Below are 22,030 nucleotides of genomic sequence, written 5' to 3'. Positions count from 1 at the left end.
GTAGATGTACAACTCTTGTGCTATTAAAGAGGCAGCAGTTGGAACTTTTAAACCAGTTTTAATGTACAAAAAAAAAATGGAGGAAGTGGTCAAAGTTAACAATGCGTCAAAAGAACATGCCTGAAATAACAGTATAACTGAGTGGAAACACGGGAAGTCGGAGAGAAGAGCTGGAAATCGCACTGTTCAGATTTTCGATATAGATCTGATCGTGGGAAATGTAATTTGCGTACGAAGTTGGAACGTTCAACAAACTAATTCTGGTGAATAAAGAAGCTCCATTTCAGCATGTGGCAGGCCACCATGTTGACAACATTCCACATCTAGATCTGGATTATACTTTGACAACACACTCTCAGACCCATTTCTATACGTTTCAGTCCTGCCTTCACGTGAAGAGCGTGCGATGCTTGGGAACCGTGCAAGCACTACCGATCGTATGCTTCCTTGTTTTTAAAGGATCAAAACCGTGGCAATTTGTACTTTAACTGATTGAATTCCACAGTGGCTTCTGTCTGTCACGAACACCCAAACGAAGGACAAAGTTTTTTTTTTTTTTTTTGGAGCATTATCAACCGAAATACAAATAAAAGTGAAATTCAGCAGGCTTTAGGTTCCTGTACGGGCAGAAGCAGAAGTCTGAACTAGCGATGCCGCTCCCAGTGATCTCTGTGCCGCTCGCGTTGCCGTACCCTCTCCCGGTCCCGCTCCGTGCTGCTGGACCGATCTCTGTGGCGGCGGGACATGCCTCCGCTCTCCCAGCTCTGGCTGTGGGACGCCTCCCTCTCCCATTCTCGATCACGTTCGCGCTCTCGGTCTCGCTCACGGGAACGTTGGCTTTTCCTGGACAGGCTATAAGAATGACTTTTTTTTTTTTTTTCCCCCGTTAACAACTACATGACACTCAGCATGACGGCCTTTTATTGGATGTTGAAAATGACATTAAACTGTTAAAAGACACCCACCTGGAGCTGTAGGACTTGCTTTCAATAGAGAAAAGGCAGTCTTTGAGTGAGGTGACCAAGGCACGACAACGCTCGTTGTTGTACACACGCGACTGCTTGATGACCGCAATGGCTGTGAGTAGAGTTTCTATAGCCATGGACAGATCACCTGAGAGAGACGGTGAAGATACGGCATTTCGTATAAGGCTGTATAGTACAATACTTCAGACACGCACCCCGTGGCCTTTGCTTAAGCCATTCAAGGAGTGAACAAACAATAAAAATGTAAAAGTACCCATTACATGAGATTAATTGGCACATTTATTGATTACGATAACAAAGATTAAAGGTCCCCATAAAAAATTTACATTAATACGAGCCTGTCTGTTACCCCGCAGTGGCTAGAATTTGGCCATCCTGCTTCGCCGTTCAGAGAGCAGCAGCTCAGAGGGTCGGATCTGGAATTTGTTCCTTTACGTCGTCATAAGGGGAAAGGCTACCTCCTGACCTGGGCTTTTTCCACCCAGAGAAAATTCCACCCCTCCCCTAAACGTATCTCCACCGACCGTCGTGGCTTGAACACGCATTGCAGTTGCTCTGTGATTGGATGTGAAAATGAGCACAAAGTTTTTTTTTTTTTTTTTTTTAGTTCAGTCACATGAGACTCTGAAGAACCAGTAGGTTAATTTTGTTTCTGGAAAAATGCTGACACAATATCCTGTCTGCACTAAACATTGTTGTGAATGGAACTGATGACGTAATTTGCACGAATGCCCGCACACTTCTATAGGTCGCTCTCCTCCTCGTTCTTTTATCATCAAGCTACAGACACCGAAAAGGCGCGTCCTGGGGAAATATCATTGTGGGACTGGCTAAAAGTGGCTGTAGTTTCGCATTACGGCTGAATTTCGGATTCGACTTCACATACAGTACAAGGGGACGACTAGGACAATTTCATGTCAAGCTTAGAACTGAACACTCTGCACTCACCTGTTGTAGCTCCTGCCACAGCCTTGGTGATGGCAGTGCTGGCGATGGTTTTGTTTCTGTTCATCAGTTCCTCGTACTCTCCCTCGGAGAGAGGAGGTGTTGAGACTTCACTTTCACTGCTTGGGAAAGACACACGCAGATAAACAATTACTTTCACACATCTAACACGTCCTATTAAAAATTGCACCGGGGCGTCCAGCGTGGGGTCATTCCACGTCTTCCTACAAATGCAACACTGACCTTAACTTCCTTATCAACTTGAAGTGTCTGCAAGTGAGTGGGCCCGAAGCCCCCCGGCACAGGGCTGAGGAACGCACCTTTGACGTCTGTAGCCTGTGCTGCTGCCGCTGTAGCTCTCCGGCGCCGGCGGGAAGAAGGCTGGGTTGAGGTGCAGCGATGGTACGTGCTGGTTGGGAATTTGGGGTGGCAGTGGGGGGTAGACGTGAGGTATTAAAGGGGGCGGGAACTGTGGCAGGGGCGGGAGTGGGGGGAACATAGGAGGACGAGTAAAAAACGGGGAGGCGATCGAGGGAAGCTTGTTGCCCTGAAGAAGCGGGGGCAGCATAAGGGGTGCGATCGGGGGCTGAGGCTTAGAGGAAGAAGAGGGTGACGATAAGGAAGAGGAGGAGACGATGGGGCTGCTCTCTGTAACAAAGTCTGTAGACTCTGACTTCGAGTTGGAGCGCTGTGGAATGCCTAAAAAAAAAGAATTAAAAATGAAGAGACAAATAACTATAATCAGGACTTTTTTAGATCAGTCAATATCGATCACAGAAATGTGTAGACATTAATTTTAGTTTAAATAGTATTACTTTAGTTGAAATATTATGTGCAGACCACTGCATTAAAAAAAATTTTTTACAGCCAAAGAGCTGTTCACGAGGATCAATGCTAATTGGCATCATGACTTTTACCATTTTTAACTGTAAACTATAGTCCTTGACAAAAGTCTTGTCGCTTGTGTGTACATATTGACCTCAAGTGCTGCTGAAATATATTTCTATTCAAGTTTTTTGGTTATAATGTTTCAGTGCAAAACAAAACTGTTAAAAAGTATTCTAATATTCAAAGCTTGGTAAAGCCCATTGAGTCAGTTTTTGCAGACATAAGTGTTGTCGCCTTGTCATATGAGCTTCACTGGTGACTAATAATGGATCAATGAGGTCTCAGGTGTATAAAAAGAAGCCCAGAACACTAGACCTTCACATCAACTGCAACTGGACCTCTGCAAACATGCTTAACATTCACCCTGAGACTAAAGTGTAGATGATCAAGAGGCTGAAGACCAGATCCACTGCTGATGTGGCAGACACCTACAATGTGTCTCAGCATCAAGTACAGAGCGTCAAAAGATTTGAAGAGACTGGAGATGTTTTTGACAAGCCCAGGTCAGGCAGACCCCGCAAGACAACTGCTTGAGAGGACCGTTTGTTGGCTCGAAAATCCAAGGCCAGCCCATTTTCCACTGCAGCAGAGCTCCACGAGACTTGGGCACCTGAAGTCCCCGTGTCAACCAGGACAGTTTGTTGGATTCTGTCTTGAAATGGCCTCAATGGTGGAATCAGTGCCCAGAAGCCAGCGCTAAACAAAAGATAATTGAAAAACCGTGTGGCATTTGCCAAGGCCCACAGCCTGCTGCTGAATTACACCACAGTCCTACTGGAGCCCGCATGGATCCGAGATTCACCCAGAAAACAGTGAGGTTTGGTGGCGGATAAATCATGGTCTGGGGTTCCATCCAGTATGGGGGTGTGCAAGAGATCTGCAGGGTGGAAGGCAGCATCAATAGTCTGAAATACCAAGAAATCTTATCTACCTTTTATATTCCCAACCATAAAAGAGGCCAAATTCTGCAGCAGGATGGTGCTCCATCACATACTTCAGTCTCCACATCAAAGTTCCTCAAGGTGAAGAAGATCATGATGCTCCAGGCTTGGCCAGTCTAGTCACCAGACATGAACATCATTGAGCATGTGTGGGGTAGGATGAAAGAGGAAGCATGGAAGACAAAACCAATTTTGATGAACTCTGGGAGGCATGCAAGACTGCTTTCTTTGCTATTCCTGATGACTTCATCAATAAATTGTATGAATCCTTGCCAAACCGCATGGATGCAGTCCTTCAGGCTCATGGAAGTCATACAAGATATTACATTTGGATCTCACAGCACCGCTACTTATTTTGCTGATTATTTTGAATTTGCAGTAAATGAGTTCAATTTCTGTATTTGACATTTCTGTCTTGATTAAATGATACATGTTTTTTCAGTAAAACTAATTCATTTCAATGCATTAAACATAATTTGGTAGGGTTTTAGCTTTTCATACGAGCTATTTCTAACACCAATTGATTAATTAAAAGTCAGGTGTTTCTACAAAATAGATAAGCGACAAGACTTTTGTCCGAGGCTGTATGGTCTGTTGTAGTGCAGATATCATGCAGGTTGTTTAAGTGGAAACGTCAGCACTTGCTTGGGTCTGGGACTGTGAAGTCTATGAGTCTATTGCGTTAAGTATGAATGGAATTGTGGGAGATTAAATTGCTTCATGGGCATGCCAAATTGATGTGTGTGCCTAAACAGGAAAAATGGGTATACTTTTGGAATGGCGGTTCTCCTTTATTCAGAATGCGTAGCTGCACAGTAAGTAAATACTCCCGTTCTGGAGAAACAAAAAGGACCTCATCCAGCCTGTTTTTTTTTTTTTTCTTTGGACCTGTGCATCAATACAACATTTTGGTACTCTGCTGGTATCGCAGGACAGCTGGAACCCTGAACACATACATGTTCTACAGTGCAGCAGGTTTTGTTCAGTATTTCTATTTACTCTTCACCAATGTGAAGCATAAGTGAAATGATTGTCACTGTGATTTACAGCACAGCACACGGTGACACGATATGTGTCCGCTGAATTAAACCAATCACCCTTAGTGAGCAGTGGGCAGCCATGAAAGGCGCCCGGGGAGCAGTGTGTGGTGGCGGTACCGTGCTCCAGGGGAACCTCAGTGGCACCATGGCGGCTCGGGATTTGAACCCGCAACCTTTCAGTTACGGGTCCGCTTCCTTACCCGCCAGGCCACCACTGTTTCAGTAATGCAGCCACTGTGAAAACAATGTGCTATAGGTTCTGCATACAGGCCGAAAAATTAAGATAATTAACAGAAATTGTGTCACGGACATTGTGTCGACTACACTAGCACTATATCTATAGTATATGTCTACTATATCCAGCGCCTGGTAGAACAAAAATCTGCCCAGGTGATGCCATGCAGTGGAAAAGGGCCACCGGGGCAACATCAATTATCAGACACATGCTCACGTTTCTTGGCCTGAGCTTCAAATACCGCAAGGTTCTGTCGCGTGGCGAAGCGGCAGTTCAATTTCTCCCCGTTTATTGAACACTCTGGCAACATCAGCAGCAGCTTTTGCAAGGATGCCTCTGTGGACACGACAAGCTCAGCATATCTGTGGGAAGGAGCAAAATGTAAAGTTTCATAAGTTAAAGTTTTGAGGCATTTCCTCATGGTGAAAGAAATCGTACCCTCTGGACTGGCCATTTGCTCGATTCTCTGCAAACTTGACCTCCACAACGTCTCTGACCCCTAAGGTCCGTGCAATGTTTATGAGGTCTTTGTCAGACGTCCACTATGAAGAAAAAAATTAAATAAAATAAAACAGCACATGCTGATAAAGACGATAATGCACAGATATGAAAAGAATGGCACATACATACATATACATACTGGCCAAAAGTTTGGACACACCTTCTCATTTAATGTGTTTTCTTTATTTTCATGACCATTTACATTGGTAGATTCTCACTGAAGGCACCAAAACTGTGAATGAACACATGTGGAGTTATGTACTTAACAAAAAGTGGAGACCTGGTCTCCACAGTCACCGGACCTGAACCCAATCCAGATGGTTTGGGGTGAGCTGGACCACAGAGTGAAGGCAAAGGGGCCAAGAAGTGCTAAACACCTCTGGGAACTCCTTCAAGACTGTTGGAAAACCATTTCAGGTGACGACCTCTTGAAGCTCAAGAGGGTGGTAGTAGCCTAGTGGGTAACACACTTGTCTGTGAACCAGAAGACCTGGATAAGGGCGTCTGATAAATGCTCTAAATGTAAATGTAAGCTCATCGAGAGAATGCCAAGAGTGTTCAAAGCAGTAATCAGAGCAAAGGGCGGCTATTTTAAAGAAACTAGAATATAAAACATGTTTTCAGTTGTTTCACCTTTCTTTGTCAAGTACATAACTCCACATGTGTTCATTCATAGTTTTGGTGCCTCCAGTGAGAATCCAGTGTAAAAGGTCATGAAAATAAAGAAAACACATTGAATGAGAAGGTGTGTCCAAACTTTTGGCCTGTATTGTACATTTATATAATTGTGTGTCCCATTGTAGAGAGAAGATAAAATCACAGACAGACTCACCCAAGAGAAGTTCCCAACGTACACAGAGAGCTTCTTGTTCGGTCCTACACATTTCAGCACAGCTGCTGGTTGGGGGTTCTCTTTCTTTCCCTTTGATTTCTCAGGCTGCGGAGGTTCCAGCTTCTCGCTACTCACAGAGCCGGTTACCACGTCATCGTAGAGATCGCTCAGCTCAACTTCGCCCACAAGATCCCCATCCTACAGAATCAGGAGTAGATGCCATCAGAACCTGTGCCGCTGCTGTGCGTGCAGGTACAGTCTATAAAAAAGGGGTTCTCTACTTCATTCTGCGTGAAGAACCTTACGTTTCCTGTTTCTCTACTCGCCAGAAATTCTAATAGTGACATCAAAAGGAAAGTTCCTGTCTGAGATCTGTTTATCTGTATACTGCAGTTTTAATAGCTTTATATACCCAACACACCCTGTAATGTTGAAACTTATTAACTTTCTACTTCAGATTTGTGCTAATGGTGTAACCCCCGTCATAAACTCGTGCGTTCACGTCCAGGCCGCACGTCACCTCCACCGCGCCGTGGTTGAACTCCTCGCCGTAAATGTCGAGGAGAGCCGACGCTCCGCCATCCTCCGCGTTCGCCGCCATCTCCCCAGGCCTGCGCCGCGGCCCTCACCGGTCCTCTCTCTACGCCGGCCACAAATCACACACCAGCGCGATTCATTGCACAAGCACGTCTTTCTTTTCTTAAAAAATAAAAATAAAAAAAGGACCAGGACGCCGACGGCGACGCAACACTTCTGGTTCGAGTGCGGCGCTGGTGTCCGGGCTGACACCCACCCCTCCCCGCTCCCGTCTCGTCGCTCCCGGGCGACGCGACGCGGCCTGCGGCCTCAGATGAGCGCGACTCGCCGGTGCACGGAGCTCGGGCTGCTGGTCACAAAATGACGCGCGTACGGCGCGCAGCGACAAGCGTCGGACGGCGATTTACGGCCAGAGGGAAGAGACTTCTCCCGTCCAGCACACATCACATAGCGGAGCCACAAGGGCCGTGCGCGTCCAAAGGAGTCCGGCCGGAAAAACTGAACAAAGCATGGTTCCGCCCTGACTAAACCTTATGTAAACTCAGAAGTCCTTATAAATAATCTCTATAGTTAAAAAAAACAACTTCATTAAGTTGTACTAAAATCGTTTACTTTTATTTTGTGTATTTGTCATGTGTATATTCATTCCACGTACTTAACTACACGCTGTTATATGTCTGTTGTGATATTGAGCGTGATTTTTTTGTGAAGAAATACATGTGTGAATGTGTGTCACTTCGCTGGGAACATTTAAAACGGGCTCTTTGTAGATTCCGAGGGGAAAGGCCTCTGCTAAAGCGACTTTCCGTCATGTTGTGTCGCGTGGTTCGTGACGTCACGTGGAACGGCTGACGTCAGACGTATGTTGCTGTCGGGTGAGACGCGAGGGTGCAGAACCTCGAGGGCAGCTGGGACTCGAGAAGGGGAGTAAAATGATCTCGTCCGTACTCGTAAAGAGGGTAAGATGTGCTTTGTTTGTTTTTTTTATTAGAGTACGTTAATTCATTCTGACGCGTACCCTGCATGTGTACTTAGCATAGTTAGCCTGGCCTTGTAAGCGTGTCCTTTATTGCTAACTATTCACGTCATGTTTGTATCTGCATAAAATTAAAATTGATGTACTGGAACCTTTGCTGACCCTTCTTATACAGTGCTAATAATACATATTACGCTTTACGTAAACTAGTTATGAAACTGACCCTGTGTGTGACGTCACTAGTCTCCTTTTTTTTATTCAACCTTGGGAAGTTGTGTTTTTTTTGGCCCCTTTATACCAACACATTAACGCGTGTTTTTCCAGGTTCTTGGTGGCGTCTGCCAGGCCTCATTGCGACCAGCAGTAGGTGTGACGGTAAAAAGAGGCTACCGTGGAGATGCGCCCAGCCCACATCTAATTGAGATACCGTTGCCCCCCTGGGAGGAGAAAAAGGGGGAGCCCATTGACATCAAAAGGCGGCGACTCCTGTATGAGAGTCGCAAAAGAGGCATGCTGGAGAACTGCATCCTGCTAAGGTGAGGAAAGGGCACTTTACCAAGCAGACTGCGACTGGGGAGACATCAGATAGCACTTAATCATTACGAAGTCATTTATTTATTAACAAAACACTTAAACGTCTGAAATCCAAATAAACTAGACTCCATTCATTGTGGCTACGGAAAGTATTCAAACCCCCTTCATATATTGCAGCCTTTTGCTAAAATCTTGTTTTTTCTTACTTGAGTGAGTTGTTTTTTTTTCCTCATCCATGTGCACACCCCTTGTTGACAGAATTGGTGACATTTCTGCAGATTTATTAACAAAGTATTCCTGTTACAAAAAAATACTGCTGCAAGGTTCCTAAGAGCACTGTGTGGTCTCCATAATCCTTAAATGGAAGGTGTTTGGGACAACCAGAACCCTTCCTAGAGTTGGCCGTCCAGCCAAACTGGAGAAGAGCCTTGGTGACAGAGGTAAAGAAGAACCTAAAGATCACTGTCGCTGAGCTCCAGAGATGCAGTTTGGAGATGGGCGAAAGTTGTAGCAAGTCAACCATCACTGCAGCCCTCCACCAGTCAGGGCCTTATGGCAGAGTGGCCCGACGGAAGCCGCTCCTCAGTGCAAGACACATGAAAGCCTGATAAAACACCTGAAGGACTCCAAGATAGAACATTTTGGGGTTAATTCTAAGTGGTATGTGTGGAGAAAACCAGGCACTGCTTATCACATGTCTAATACAGTTCCAACAGTAAAGCATGGTGATTGCAGCATCATGCTGTGTGGTGTTTTGCAGCTGCAGGGACAGACCGACTGGTTGCAATTGATCAAAAGGATGATTCTACTAAATACTGAGCAAAGGGCCTGAATACTGAATACTAAAGGGTCTAAATACAGTTTTTCTTTGTTAATAAATCTGCAAAATGTCAACAATACTGTGTTTTTCTTTCAATATGAGGTGCTGTGTGTACATTAATGAGGAAAAAATTAACTTGAATTTAGCAAATGGCTGCAATATAAGAATACTTTTCGTACTCACTTTATATCTAAAAAATTCAATTGTTTTTGTTTGTTCAATTGAATTTGTTTGGATGTGTAACAAGGTAATATTTTGAGTTTTTTCTTTCTCCTGCCCTGCCTAATTTGTCTCTTTACTACAGCCTGTTCGCCAAACAGTACCTGAACACCATGAATGAAGCCCAGCTACGCCAATATGACCAGTTGATCAATGAGCCTAGCAATGACTGGGACATTTACTACTGGGCAACAGGTAAGACCGTGGAATTTCATAATGCCAATGTACATGCACTTTTATACATGAGCCAGCAGTTGTCATTAAAAGAGTATGAAATAGTGTGTCCTTTTTTTTTTTTCATTCTTTCAGAGACTCAGCCGACACCTGAAGTGTACCAGAGTGAGGTGATGGATCTTTTGAAAGAATTCACCAAGAACAGGAACCAAGAACAGCGGCTAGATGCGCCAAGCTTGGAGTACCTAGATCAGGAGAAGAGCTGAGAAGAGGAGCCCAGTGCAGAGACTGATCATGACCCACTTGTGCAGCCACATTGAAGCAAAGTGCAAATACTAAATAATGTTTTATGGTTCTGTTTATCACTTCCATCAGTGTTTGAGTAAGTGTTTGGTTTGGTTTAGAATTTTCGGAATAATATATATATTGTCACTTGACAGAATTAAAAAGTACAATAAAAAATAAACACATTAAAATCACATACATATTACCAACAATGAAGAGGAATATTTAAGTTTTTATTTCATGTATAATTATCAGTAGCTACAGATCTTATGCAGCGATCGCTTTCGTGGTACGTGATTATGCAGGAGAGAGTTGCAGCTACGTTTGTCGACAGCCAGCTGTAATTTAAGTGAATTTAAAGTGAAGTGATTGTCACTTGTGATACACAGCAGCACAGCACTCGGCGCACACAGTGAAATTTGTCCTCTGCATTTAACCCATCACCCTGAGTGAGCAGTCAGCAGCTATGACAGGCAACCTTCTGATTACGAGGCCACTTCCTTAACCGCTAGGCCACCACTGCCCCATGTGCTGTAAGACATGGTGGAGGCGCTGTGAGGTTTTTGCAGCAGGTATGTAGTGTTAGGAATTTGATAACTACATCACATTTGATTAGATTGTGATTCCGATCGCTTTGTGTTACATGCAATAAATTACTGTACCTGTAAAGTGGCATTCAATAAACGGACTGTTTACTGCTGGGTGCAGCTCCACAGAATGTGCTCCTGGTGGCAGTATAGCCAAATGTTTGAAGGGCCTGATTACAAAATGTCATGAAATGTACTGGCTTTAACTAGAGAACGGCAAAGACAGAGTATCAGAATGACCTCACAGCAGAGGTTGAAGGTCCGACGTGACAACAAATAACAGGCAACTCACACAAATACCAAATGGCTGATTGTGTTAAATATCGGCCCGGTGATGGTGATTGATCGCTGGCTGTGAGAGTCCCTGTTGAGGCAGTGCCAACGAGCAAACGTGTCGCTGCGCCCCGGTCAAATCGGCACAGATCAGCTTTGCCCAGTCCGATGAGTAACAGTGGTGGCCTAGCGGTTAAGGAAGCCCCCCCCCGGTTCGAATCCCGTCCCCACACGCTGCTCCCCGGGCGCCTGTCATGGCTGCCCACTGCTCATCAAGGGTGATGGTTAAAAGCAGAATCACTTCACTTTCAACGTCCGCATGCAGACAGACAGACAGGCACATACAGTGACGTGAGACATTAGGCTTCTCCTCCTGTGCTTGCTGAGTGATGCTGACAGCGGTGGAGCTCTCAGGCCTCTGTTGAGATCATGTTGGCTGAGTGTTGGCTGTTCTCCGGTCAGGCCCGGCGACGAGTGCGAAGAATTAATGGCGCTAAGATCAGTCGGTGGCTCTCTGGGGCCCTGCCAACACAAGAGCAAAGAAATAAATGTTTTTTTTAAAAAGCCAGTATTCCTGACATAGTGGGCTGGCAAGTTGAAAAGGTGACCTTTCAATCCCTGCCAGTTCAACAGGAAAAGGGAACTCAAGGACATTCGCACCTTTTATGTCACCCGCGTACATGTTGTCCGGGCACATCTCCCGCGCGCACAAACACCATATGCTCATTCTAATGCACGGCGCACCCCGGAATGCACATGCGCACACAGATGAGCACACAGGCCCCTACACACAGAGTGAGTGTGGGGTCTGGCTTAAAATAGAACAGGGAGTGTCCGACGGAGTGACGCCTCTGACCCTGCCGCCATCTGCTTCCCACCGGCGAAAAACCTGAAAAGCATTATCAAGATTTTGTTAGTATAGCAGGATGTCTACAGGAGATAACTCTAACAGCACCGTCTTCCAGGCTTCGGTATTATTAGGCGGCTTCTCTAAAACCCATAAAATTGCTGGGTATCTTCCAGATAGGGAAATCCAAGAGTTTATTAACGATTTCGAAACTGCGCGAGGTTCAGTTCCACACAACAGAATAAAGTAGTTTTTTTAAGGACAAGTGATTTGTTAGATGGAGTGGTTTAATATGCTTGTTTGACGCATGTTGGATGCATAATTCATGCCCTGATCATTCATCATTAATTATCAGTATTCCTATCTATGTATTTATTTTTCTATCTTTCTACTGTACATGTGTGTGAGTGTATATATATATATATATACAGTACAGGCCATGTGTTTTCTTTATTTTCATGACCATTTACATTGGTAGATTCTTACTAAAGACATCAAAACTATGAATGAACTCATGGAGTTATGTATGTATGTATGTGTGTAGTTGTTTTTTTTTTTAAATACATAAAAATTAGGTCACATTGATGACCCTCTTCTGTCAATGCACTTTCTGTGGCTTAGTTCTCTTGCTGTTTATTGGTTGACCTTCATTAAATATTTATGGAGCTTGGTCTGTGAATATGTATTTCTGTATTCTCGGTGTGTATTGATCATTTTACCAGGAGGTCTGATCCTTCATTAAGGCAGCCGGCCACTAGACACTGATATCTGTTCCTTGTCCCGGTGGACTTTCCCCAAACACCCCCACATGAGCTGCGTATTTACACAGATATCCACGGCGTCGCCACAGCTTATTTGGAGAGTGGATTTTTCGTGAGCCAGGATTTGTCACCCTGTCCTCTGCCCTGGCGGGATGCTGTGTGCAGAGTGCTCTGCTTTCTCCTCGCCCCCCAACCTCTGTCCTCCACCTGACTTTATTGAAAGTGAAAGTGAAGTGATTGTCACTTGTGATACACAGCAGCACAGTGAAATTTGTCCCCTGCATTTAACCCATCACCCTTGGTGAGCAGTGGGCAGCCATGACAGGCGCCCGGGGAGCAGTGTATGGGGACGGTGCTTTGCTCAGTGGCACCTTGGCGGCTCGGGATTCGAACCGGCAACCTTCTGTTTACGGGGCCGCTTCCTTAACCGCTAGGCCACCACTGCCCCATATTGTCAGTTATTGTGGGTCAGGCACAAGTGGCAAGGCCAGCCAGTGGCATGGGGAGTGTGTCCTGTTACAAGTCTTATATGTAGATGTGGTGCTCGAGTAAGAATTTCATAGTGCTTGGTACAACGTACGTTGTTCCCGTGGCAGAAGCAGTATGCGCAAATGCTAAGGGCGCCGTCCATCAAGGTGACGCCACAAACGCAAGAAGAGGATGAACATTGCACTTAAAACTAGCAGGTATTATAATGTGTCTTAATATGAAAAGAACAAGCAAACATGAATTTACCTGCTTAGCAAAGCCTATGAAGTAGTAGTAATAATTACAATGAGGGCAGTGTTGGCCTAGCGGTTAAGGATTTCACTTGACACGTAACTTTCCTGAGTCCACCTCAAGCTCATTTGTTGTCATTTTTTTGGTTTATTCAAATGTCCCAGACAAAGCTATTCAGCTTCTTGTGAGTATATCTACACTAGCAGTGGAATTTACTGCAATGCAAGTCGGCGCCACCTCAAAACTTCCAATATATTTGCTTCTTTTAGTGGCTTTTGTATAGTTGGGGTGTTGTGACGATGTTTCTCCTCTATATAGTGAACCAGCCATAATGTGTACATTTATTCTTTGTATTACTATACACGCTTCAGCATGACTGGCTGCCAACCACGTTGAAACCAGCCGTCGGGTCTCACTCCCGGCGCTTGGTCGTGCCCTCCGGGTCTCTTGCTGACGCGACTTTCTAACGCACAGTTCATGACAGTGGTAGCGACTCACATCGGCAGCGATCCCGACATCCGTCCGCGCAGAGGGTCGAAACACAGAGAGAATCGCCGGCGCCGCGCAAATGACTTTCGCCGCAACATGGTCGATGCATGATAAAACGCGAAATTTCACGGCCAATCAGTTTCAGCTAGACCGAGCTTCGACCAAGCTGCAGGTTAAAGCTGGGCGGCCGGAGCGCCAGAAAGAGACGCGGAGAGACGCGGAAAAGGCCCCGACCGAGAGTCGGTTTCAGACGCGCCGGCAGTGAGACCGTTTTGGCCAATCACATTGTTTCTGGGTGCTTGTCCTTCAGTGTGATTGCTTGAAAACAAACAGCCAATCGCATTGCTCCTACGCTCACGCGCTTCAATGTCATTGGCTTAATAAAAAGTGACGTCACCAGCGATACGTTATATAACGGCTAAGCGTACATGAAAGAAGACATTTCAGAATTGTGAGAGTGAGTACGGAGTAGTAAAATGATATTGTTGAAGTTAAAAAATTGGCTCAAGCGCACCTTCCGCAGGAACATAGTTTCTCCTGAACCAAACACGACTGACCTGAGATCAGCCCAGATATGTCAGGTTGAGGCAGAGTATGAAATAATCCAGACAGCTGAGGTGTCAAGCCATAGTGAATGCCTGCAATGTGAGAAGCTTAACCAAGAGCTGATCACAGAGAGAGAGAACAGAGAAGTACTGGTAAATCTGTTCTCTAATGCAAGACAGAGCTATGAGAAGGTGGAGATTGTTAGACAGCTTCATACGCAGCTGGACAAACGCAAGCAGGCTCTGTTTACAGAGAAGATACTGAAGGAGAAGAAGGAACAGGAACTGCTGAGAGCTGCAGTGACATATGAGCAGAGGAGGAGAATGGAAGTTGAAAAAGAGCTCGAACTAGAACGAGAACGCAGGAAAGAGGCAGAGAGGCTTCTCCAGGATACAAAGATCAAGTTCCATGATGAGCAATTCAGAGAAGAACGTCTCCACAAAGAGGCACTCCAGCAAATAAAGGAACAACATGAAATGATGGTGATGAAACAGACGAAAAGTACAGAATATGAGATTGATAAAGATCCAGCAGTGGCTCCACATGAGATTGTGGTTTCCATGCTGTTAGAGAAAGAGCGATTAAATCAAACTGTCTAGAAAAAAATGACAAAAATGGTGTAAATAAAGAATCTTTAAACGAAAAATGAACAAAGTCTTGAGTATTACACATCTGTAACGCCTGGTCTGACAGAAGACAAACATTAAAAATCATTTAATAGTACAGTAGCAATGATCATATAATAAAACGTATAAACAACAGTAATAAACAAAACTGCACTTCTATACAATTGTCAGCCAGTGCCTGCTCAATGTGTTGCACCCATTCAGACAGACTCTTAGATGCTTTATTCAGGAAGCTGGTAGTAATTGGGTCTGTCAGGAAGACAGACCATTTATTATTGTGCTATGAATGGCAAAAAAGAACATGTCTTACGTTAAAGACCGCCACGCGAAGACCGTCAAACGTAAAGAACCAACGGAGTGGTCAGGCCGAATGGGAATTCTTTGAAGTGATACTGCAGTACCACATTAAAGAATTCCCATTTTACAAATCCCATGCCCGCAGCTGCGACCAATGCCCTGACAGACCCATCAAAATTTCCCCTGGAATTTTGGCTTCTAGTTAATATTATTATTTTATTATTATTACTAAATAGTGAATTCTTGACACAACAGTGATCAGGCTGGCTGGAGGGGCTACACACTTATGAAATAATTCATTGGATTCATGATCTTTTGCAGGACTTCAAAAGTATATTTGAGCTCTGGTGGGTAGCTTAGAATCCAAATAACAGGACATCAATGTTCTCTGGGACAACTCCAGGCTCGGCAGCCTGCTGCTGTATGACATACACTCCCATCATAGTTTGCTGCATGGATTCAGTGCTGGCCTCAGTGTTCTATGACGGGAAATTGGATAAACAGATTAGTTTGAGCCTAGATATGGGTGCAAAAAAGATAAATATGATGACTGCTAATCATAATATCATAAAAACACTTCCAATTTTATGAGGAGAAAAAAAATTAACACAACATTCAAAGCCCACCTATAATTTCCTAGAGGAGCATTTTATCCATATGAATTAATTATCCCCAGCAACGCTCTGTACAGAACATGTTTAAATAATATTGTTTTAGAAATGAATTTGCTTGTCAAATTCTAAATTCTATGTCTATATTTTCATGTTGAACCATGAGTGGTTTTAATAAGGAGAAATTAAATACGGCTCAATGGCTTGAAGAACACATGCTGCATGTTTTTTGCACAACACAAAGGTAAAGTTTGACAGGGGAGTGTGGGGACGTCCCTGCCCTTAAAGAGCCCTGATCAACACAAATGGTAAATGCTGACACATGGTGCTCCAGGAGCATCTCAGCGTGACACAAATAGGACATATTACATTATAGTCTAGTCATACAGGGTCACATTTAGCTGTTTATTACCCATAACTCCTGCAGTTAATTACATTACACATAAGTAAATGTGTGAATGAAATATGTGCTGTACGTCCACTACCTTGTGTCACAACTTATTAAAGTTTCTTAAGTTTCTTATGGTCTTTGTTTAGGTAGACGTACAAGGACTTGAGGATGCATGCTCGCCTTGTACATATTGTGATATCCTGTGGGGGAAAAAGGGAATCAATCATCCATATATCCATAATTTATGTAATTGGTGTAGCAAAAAAAGTTTATAAATCTCAGCAGAAAAACTTTTTGCTCAAAACACAACTCACAGTTCCTTTAATACACTTGTTGAACTGACTGATCAACACATCACGTTGCTCCAAAATTGCCAGGTCTTTCAAAAGTGGATCCGTGAAACTCAAATGTCATTCTTCACTTTTACATAGAACTGCCAAATAAACTGATGAGAGGGCTGAATGAGAGCCAAGAGGCAAATTGCCCGAGACCCAATATACACCAGAAAGCTTATGCTTTTTGCATGAGGTCCAAAGAGGATTACAAACCTCAAAATCAGCAATATAAAGGTTTATGGAAATGATCAACTTCTCAACAGCTAGAAAGTAATTTATAACGCTCACCATCCCGAAAAGATCTGCAATCCACTTTTTACTATTCAGATTATCTCCATTTTCTTCAGCCATTTGTTCTTCGATCACTCTATCCAGTAATTTACTGTGAAGATTTATCAGAAGATGAGTATTTCCTGCAATAACTGTAATAAAGGGATGTACTGAAATGACATCCTTTGGTCTGTAGATAAAAAACAGGCTTTACAGCCCTAAAATTGTGTATGTAGTATACTGTGGTTTCCTTTTATAGGGAATGGCAAGAGGTTCACACTTTCCCAAACTTTTAGCCACAGGGTTAGAAACACACACAGAATTGGCAAGTTCTTCAACAACAGTCTGACCAATATGTAGGTTATGGCTTTTGAAAATTGCTGTAATTGTACGCGAAAGGCACTCTAGCTGAACTTAATAGGAAATGTAACTCCTCTAATAACTCATCTACTCCTTTTGTTGGAACATGAAATATACGTTCCAATTTCTACAATATTACTGCTATTTTCCTTTTGATTAGTTCTGGCTGACTTTGAACCACATTATAATCATTTTCTGTCACTGACTCACTTTCACCATAGGATATATCTACAGAACAGCAAGCCCCTATGTTGTCAGAGGACTCTGTCACTTCAAGTGGGTCCACAGCTACACTAGCTTTAAAATCTTTAGGTGTGTGAGGATGATGCTGAAGGACAATTTACATATACAGTACAGGCCAAAAGATTGGACACACCTTCTCATTTTCTCTTTTCTTTATTTTCATGACCATTTAGATTCTCACTGAAGGCATCACAACTATGAATGTGGAGTTATGTACTTGACAAAAAGTGGAGACCTGGCCTCCACAGTCACCGGACCAGAACCCAATCGAGATGGTTTGGGGTGAGCTGGACTGCAGAGTGAAGGCAAAGGGGCCAACAAGTGCTAAACACCTCTGGGAACTCCTTCAAGACTGTTGAAACCATTTCAGGTGACGACCTTTTGAAGATCATTGAGAGAATGGCAAGAGTCTGCAAAGCAGTAATCAGGGCAAAGGGCGGCTATTTTGAAGAAACTAGAATATAAAACATGTTTTCAGTTATTTCACCTTTTTTTGTTAAGCACATAACTCCACATGTGTTCATTCATAGTTTTGTATGCACATATAATGTTAGCCTATTCCATAATGATGATGTAGTATATAATGCTGAAGTCATTTGTACCTACTGGTGAAACTGCCATGTTGAAGATCAGTCGTGCTGCTGCATTTTGTATGAGTTGTAGAGGTCAGATGGTACATAGAGGTAGACCAGCTAGAAGGGAGTTGCAGTAGTCCAGTCATGAGATGGACTAAAAACTGAACCAGTATCTGGGTGGCCAGTGTTGACAGATAAGGACGCATTTGTCTGCTATTGTAGAAAAGGAATCTACATGAGCGGGAAAGAATGCTGATGTGAGTCATACTCGTATACTCGTATACTCGGAGCCTCCAGTACTGCTCGCCTGGTCCCTCCATCTCTGAAGGTGCAAGGAAGACACTCATCTAGACTCTTCTCTGTCTTGGCCCCTCGGTGGTGGAATGAACTTCCACTTGAGGTCAGAACAGCTGCGCACTTTCAAACGGCAGCTCATGACCTTCCTCTTTAGAGAATATTTAGATTAACGTGTAACTTTCTTATTGTCTGTCTTATGTATAGAAACTACAACAGAGTGAATAAGAAGATTGTATTCATAGTTGGGGGTCCTAATGAACCAGAATTTGGCGTCTGCCAAATGCCTTAAATGTAAATGTATTCTACACACCAGGGCCGGTTCTGTGGGAAGGAAATGGGTGGGGGTTCTAGATAATGTTTTTGTCATGTAATTCTGTCACTTTGTCAAGCTCCTACTCTAAGACCTGTCCAACGTAGGTGTCCCATGCAAAGGCTGAACTTCTGTTGATTTTGCTCTTAGGGTCACTGCGGCACGCGAACCCCCTGACCATGATTAGGTTTATTATATCAATACATGAATGCACATCAGTATATGCAGAGATTTCCTACTCCCCCTCCTCTATTCTCAACGCCGCAATCAACAGGTTTTTCCTTTCATACACTGATGAAATCACAGTGATTTTAGTGATGCTTATTGATATTTTTTTTATATATATAATCTGGCCTATCCTTTTGAGTTTTTATTATTTTTATTATTGCCAGTAGTGAGATGTGTTTTTGTTGGGTTCAAATATATTTGATCACAGAGGACTTTTGTAGGGGAGCGGATTGGGCAAAAGTCGCACCTGACACTCGCTACACCTTATCCATACCAATGGGAACTCGGAAGTGCACTGAAAAAAAGTGAAATAAAAAAACATTTTTTAAGTTTAGCCAGTGTTCCTTTTTTTAAGTTTAGCCAGTGTTTTTTCAGTGCACCTACCAGGGTGCCCGAGGCTACAAGCAACACAACATACAGACACAGACCCTAATATTTAGGTGAGGGAAAGCGTGTTCTGGGGAGTGGAGTCAGCACGGACGTGACAGATATATTTTTCATTCCTCGCCCTGAGAAATTGCCACCTTGTCATGGTCAGGGGGTTTGTGGGCCAGAGTGACCCTGAGAGCAAAATCAACAGAAGCTCAGCGTTCAGGTGGGACACCCAAGTTGGACATATTTTAGAAGCTCAACAAAGTGCAATAAAATTACATGCCATAAACAGTTATCCAGGGAACCCCCACCCATTTCCAGCCCACTTCAGATTTCTGTCTGCCCCATCATATATGCCTGTCTAGAACCGTCCCTGGTGTGAAGAATACTAACATCTGTAGCCCCTCCATCCATCCGGATCATTGTTCTGTCAGGAATTCACTATTTAGTAATAACAATAAAAATATTATTAGTTTTAATGTGGTTGAAAAGGTTACATTGGCTGAATGGGTGAAATATGTGGAAATTGGAAAGCGAAATGTGTGACCACTGTTACTCTGTAAAATTCATGGGGGTGAATGGGAAGATGGAGGAATGAAAAGGAGGTGTGGAGGATAGGGGAATGAGTGGAGAAAGCCCAAATAATAACTATCAGCTACCTGAAAAAAGCATCTAAGAATCTAAGTAGGCGTGTGGGATAGGTGGGACATCCTCTTCATATTTAAGTCAGGTAGCAGCAATGAATCCAATCCAGTGAGCGTTTTCTGTTTGGACAGATGTATGACTGAGAGACACCAGAGTGCAAGTCCAACATTTGAATAATTTCAGAGCACTAAACAACAAGATTTGAATCACTAAAAAGATTTGTTTTGATCATCATTAATGTGAACACTGCACTCGACCCATGGAGGAGGCACTGACTGACACGCCTGCTTCACAAATGGGTCAATTGTATAGAAGTGCAGTTTTGTTTATTACTGTTGTTTATATGTTTTATTATATGATCATTGCTACTGTACTATTAAATGATTTTTAATGTTTGTCTTCTCTCAGACCAGGCGTTACAGATGTGTAATACTCAAGACTTTGTTCATTTTTCGTTTATAGATTCTTTATTTACACAATTTTTTATTTTTTTTTCTAGACAGTTTGATTTAATTGCTCTTTCTCTAACAGCATGGAAACAACAATCTCATGTGGAGCCACTGCTGGATCTTTATCAATCTCATCTTCTGTTCTCTTCGTCTGTTTCATCACCATCATTTCATGTTGTTCCTTTATTTGCTGGAGTGCCTCTTTGTGGAGACGTTCTTCTCTGAATTGCTCATCAGTGAACTTGATCTTTGTCTCCTGGAGAAGCCTCTCTGCCTCTTTCCTGCGTTCTCGTTCTAGTTCGAGCTCTTTTTCAACTTCCATTCTCCTCCTCTGCTCATATGTCACTGCAGCTCTCAGCAGTTCCTGTTCCTTCTTCTCCTTCAGCATCTTCTCTGCAAACAGAGCCTGCTTGCGTTTGTCCAGCTGCATATGAAGCTGTCTCACGATCTCCACCTCATCATAGCTCTGTCTTGCATTAGAGAACAGATTTACCAGTACTTCTCTGTTCTCTCTCTCTCTGATCAGCTCTTGGTTAAGCTTCTCACATTGCAGGCATTCACAATCGCTTGACACCTCAGCTGTCTGGATTATTTCATACTCTGCCTCAACCTGACATATCTGGTCTGATCTCAGGTCAGTCGTGTTTGGTTCAGGAAAAACTGTCTTCCTGCGGAAGGTGCCACTGAGCCAATTTTTTAACTCCAACAACTTCATTTTAATACTCCGTACTCACTCTCACAATTCTGAAATGTCTTCTTTCATGTACGCTTAGCCGTTATATACGTATCGCTGGTGACGTCACTTTTTATTAAGCCAATGACATTGAAGCGCGTGAGCGTAGGAGCAATGCGATTGGCTGTTTGTTTTCAAGCAATCACACTGAAGGACAAGCACCCAGAAACAATGTGATTGGCCAAAACGGTCTCACTGCCGGCGCGTCTGAAACCGACTCTCGGTCGGGGCCTTTTCCGCGTCTCTTTCTGGCGCTCCGGAACCGCGCTCCGGCCGCCCAGCTTTAACCTGCAGCTTGGTCGAAGCTCGGTCTAGCTGAAACTGATTGGCCGTTAAACTCGCAATGCACGATGGGACACGAAATTTAAAAACTCATCTTACCTGGCTGTGAAGGCACGCTCGACGTAATTTCGCATTTTATCATGCATCGTGAGTGAAGCGTCCAAACAGTCAAGATTTAATTGCCGGCCCTGACGTGTGGTTTTCATCCGATATAGACTGGAACAGAACTCGCACAAACTGAAAAGTCAGTGCTGGAGTCATCCTTGGGCCGAGGAGCTTGGCTGATTGGCTGTGACAGTCAGAAGAGGTGTGAAGGTTCTTTAGTCTGAAGTGTGTGAAATGGCAATTTCATACTAGTCCGTTCTGATTTTAAAAGGTATTTTCATGAAAACAGGCATTAAAATGAGATGATTACACATTTAACCAAAGTCAAGTGTCCCAATTTTGTGCAGTTCACATACATTGCATATATAACTATAATATCACTATAATATAATACGTTTCACTCGAACCTTCCCAGCTTCAAAATTAGTATTGCATCTTTATAATTACCAATGATAAAATGGTGCAAACATTGTGACTATGGATTTATGGATCTTTACATTTCTGACATTCGGGTCTATTTAGCAAACATCATCATGGTTTGAAGCTAATTTAATAACTCCTCAATCATGTCATGCTGTTTTTATCCTGTTACTCACCATATTACATTCGAATAAAATATAATAAAAAACAATCAGTCCTTATGATGCAATCAGTTTATTTAAACCACTGAAGAGGTTAACCGTAATGAGGGTGCCTTCTTTCTTCAGCACTAAGCAAGATGTCCACCAGATGGCTAAATGTTTAATGAGCAAAAATCTAATCAAA

At 43.5% G+C, this 22,030-nt stretch overlaps 2 protein-coding genes and 1 long non-coding RNA gene across 4 annotated transcripts; 1 reads left to right on the top strand and 2 right to left on the bottom strand.

Moving 5' to 3' along the window:
* Window positions 1–65: 65 nt before the first annotated feature.
* Window positions 66–7,380, bottom strand: LOC114765902 (cleavage and polyadenylation specificity factor subunit 7-like). Of its 2 annotated transcripts, none has more exons than XM_028956424.1 (8): window positions 6,889–7,380; window positions 6,369–6,566; window positions 5,474–5,577; window positions 5,252–5,397; window positions 2,252–2,630; window positions 1,935–2,050; window positions 966–1,113; window positions 66–852 (listed from the first exon to the last, which is right to left on the bottom strand). In XM_028956424.1, exons 1-8 carry the CDS (start codon window positions 6,967–6,969, stop codon window positions 645–647), a joined length of 1,380 nt encoding a protein of 459 aa, XP_028812257.1. In that variant the 5' UTR covers window positions 6,970–7,380; the 3' UTR covers window positions 66–644. The 2 variants fall into 2 exon arrangements, with proteins under 2 accessions (XP_028812257.1, XP_028812256.1); XM_028956423.1 differs by having other exon boundaries at window positions 67–852; window positions 1,935–2,053.
* Window positions 7,381–7,719: 339 nt separating this feature from the next.
* sdhaf2 (succinate dehydrogenase complex assembly factor 2) lies at window positions 7,720–10,614 on the top strand. The gene is made up of 4 exons (XM_028956538.1): window positions 7,720–7,864; window positions 8,206–8,417; window positions 9,540–9,649; window positions 9,764–10,614. Exons 1-4 carry the CDS (start codon window positions 7,838–7,840, stop codon window positions 9,892–9,894), a joined length of 480 nt encoding a protein of 159 aa, XP_028812371.1. The 5' UTR covers window positions 7,720–7,837; the 3' UTR covers window positions 9,895–10,614.
* On the bottom strand, window positions 10,126–13,852 carry LOC114765968 (uncharacterized). The gene is made up of 3 exons (XR_003742736.1): window positions 13,600–13,852; window positions 11,434–11,662; window positions 10,126–11,295 (listed from the first exon to the last, which is right to left on the bottom strand). It is a non-coding gene; the product is annotated as an uncharacterized LOC114765968 (long non-coding RNA).
* Window positions 13,853–22,030: the final 8,178 nt, after the last annotated feature.

The sequence above is a fragment of the Denticeps clupeoides genome, chromosome 16, assembly GCF_900700375.1.
Source record: "Denticeps clupeoides chromosome 16, fDenClu1.1, whole genome shotgun sequence".
NCBI lineage: Eukaryota > Metazoa > Chordata > Actinopteri > Clupeiformes > Denticipitidae > Denticeps > Denticeps clupeoides.
This window is presented reverse-complemented; position numbering and strand designations above follow the sequence as displayed.

Excerpts from the sequence above, each read along its gene's own strand:
- sdhaf2 (XM_028956538.1), top strand. The coding sequence starts at position 7,838 with ATGATCTCGTCCGTACTCGTAAAGAGG. Across the intron at positions 8,418-9,539 it reads GAGAACTGCATCCTGCTAAG|CCTGTTCGCCAAACAGTACC; the intron begins GTGAGGAAAGGG and ends TCTTTACTACAG. Across the intron at positions 9,650-9,763 it reads CATTTACTACTGGGCAACAG|AGACTCAGCCGACACCTGAA; the intron begins GTAAGACCGTGG and ends TCATTCTTTCAG.
- LOC114765902 (XM_028956423.1), bottom strand. The coding sequence starts at position 6,969 with ATGGCGGCGAACGCGGAGGATGGCGGAGCGTCGGCTCTCCTCGACATT. Across the intron at positions 1,114-1,934 it reads TGTGGCAGGAGCTACAACAG|GTGATCTGTCCATGGCTATA; the intron begins GTGAGTGCAGAG and ends CGTCTCTCTCAG. Across the intron at positions 853-965 it reads AGCAAGTCCTACAGCTCCAG|CCTGTCCAGGAAAAGCCAAC; the intron begins GTGGGTGTCTTT and ends TCATTCTTATAG.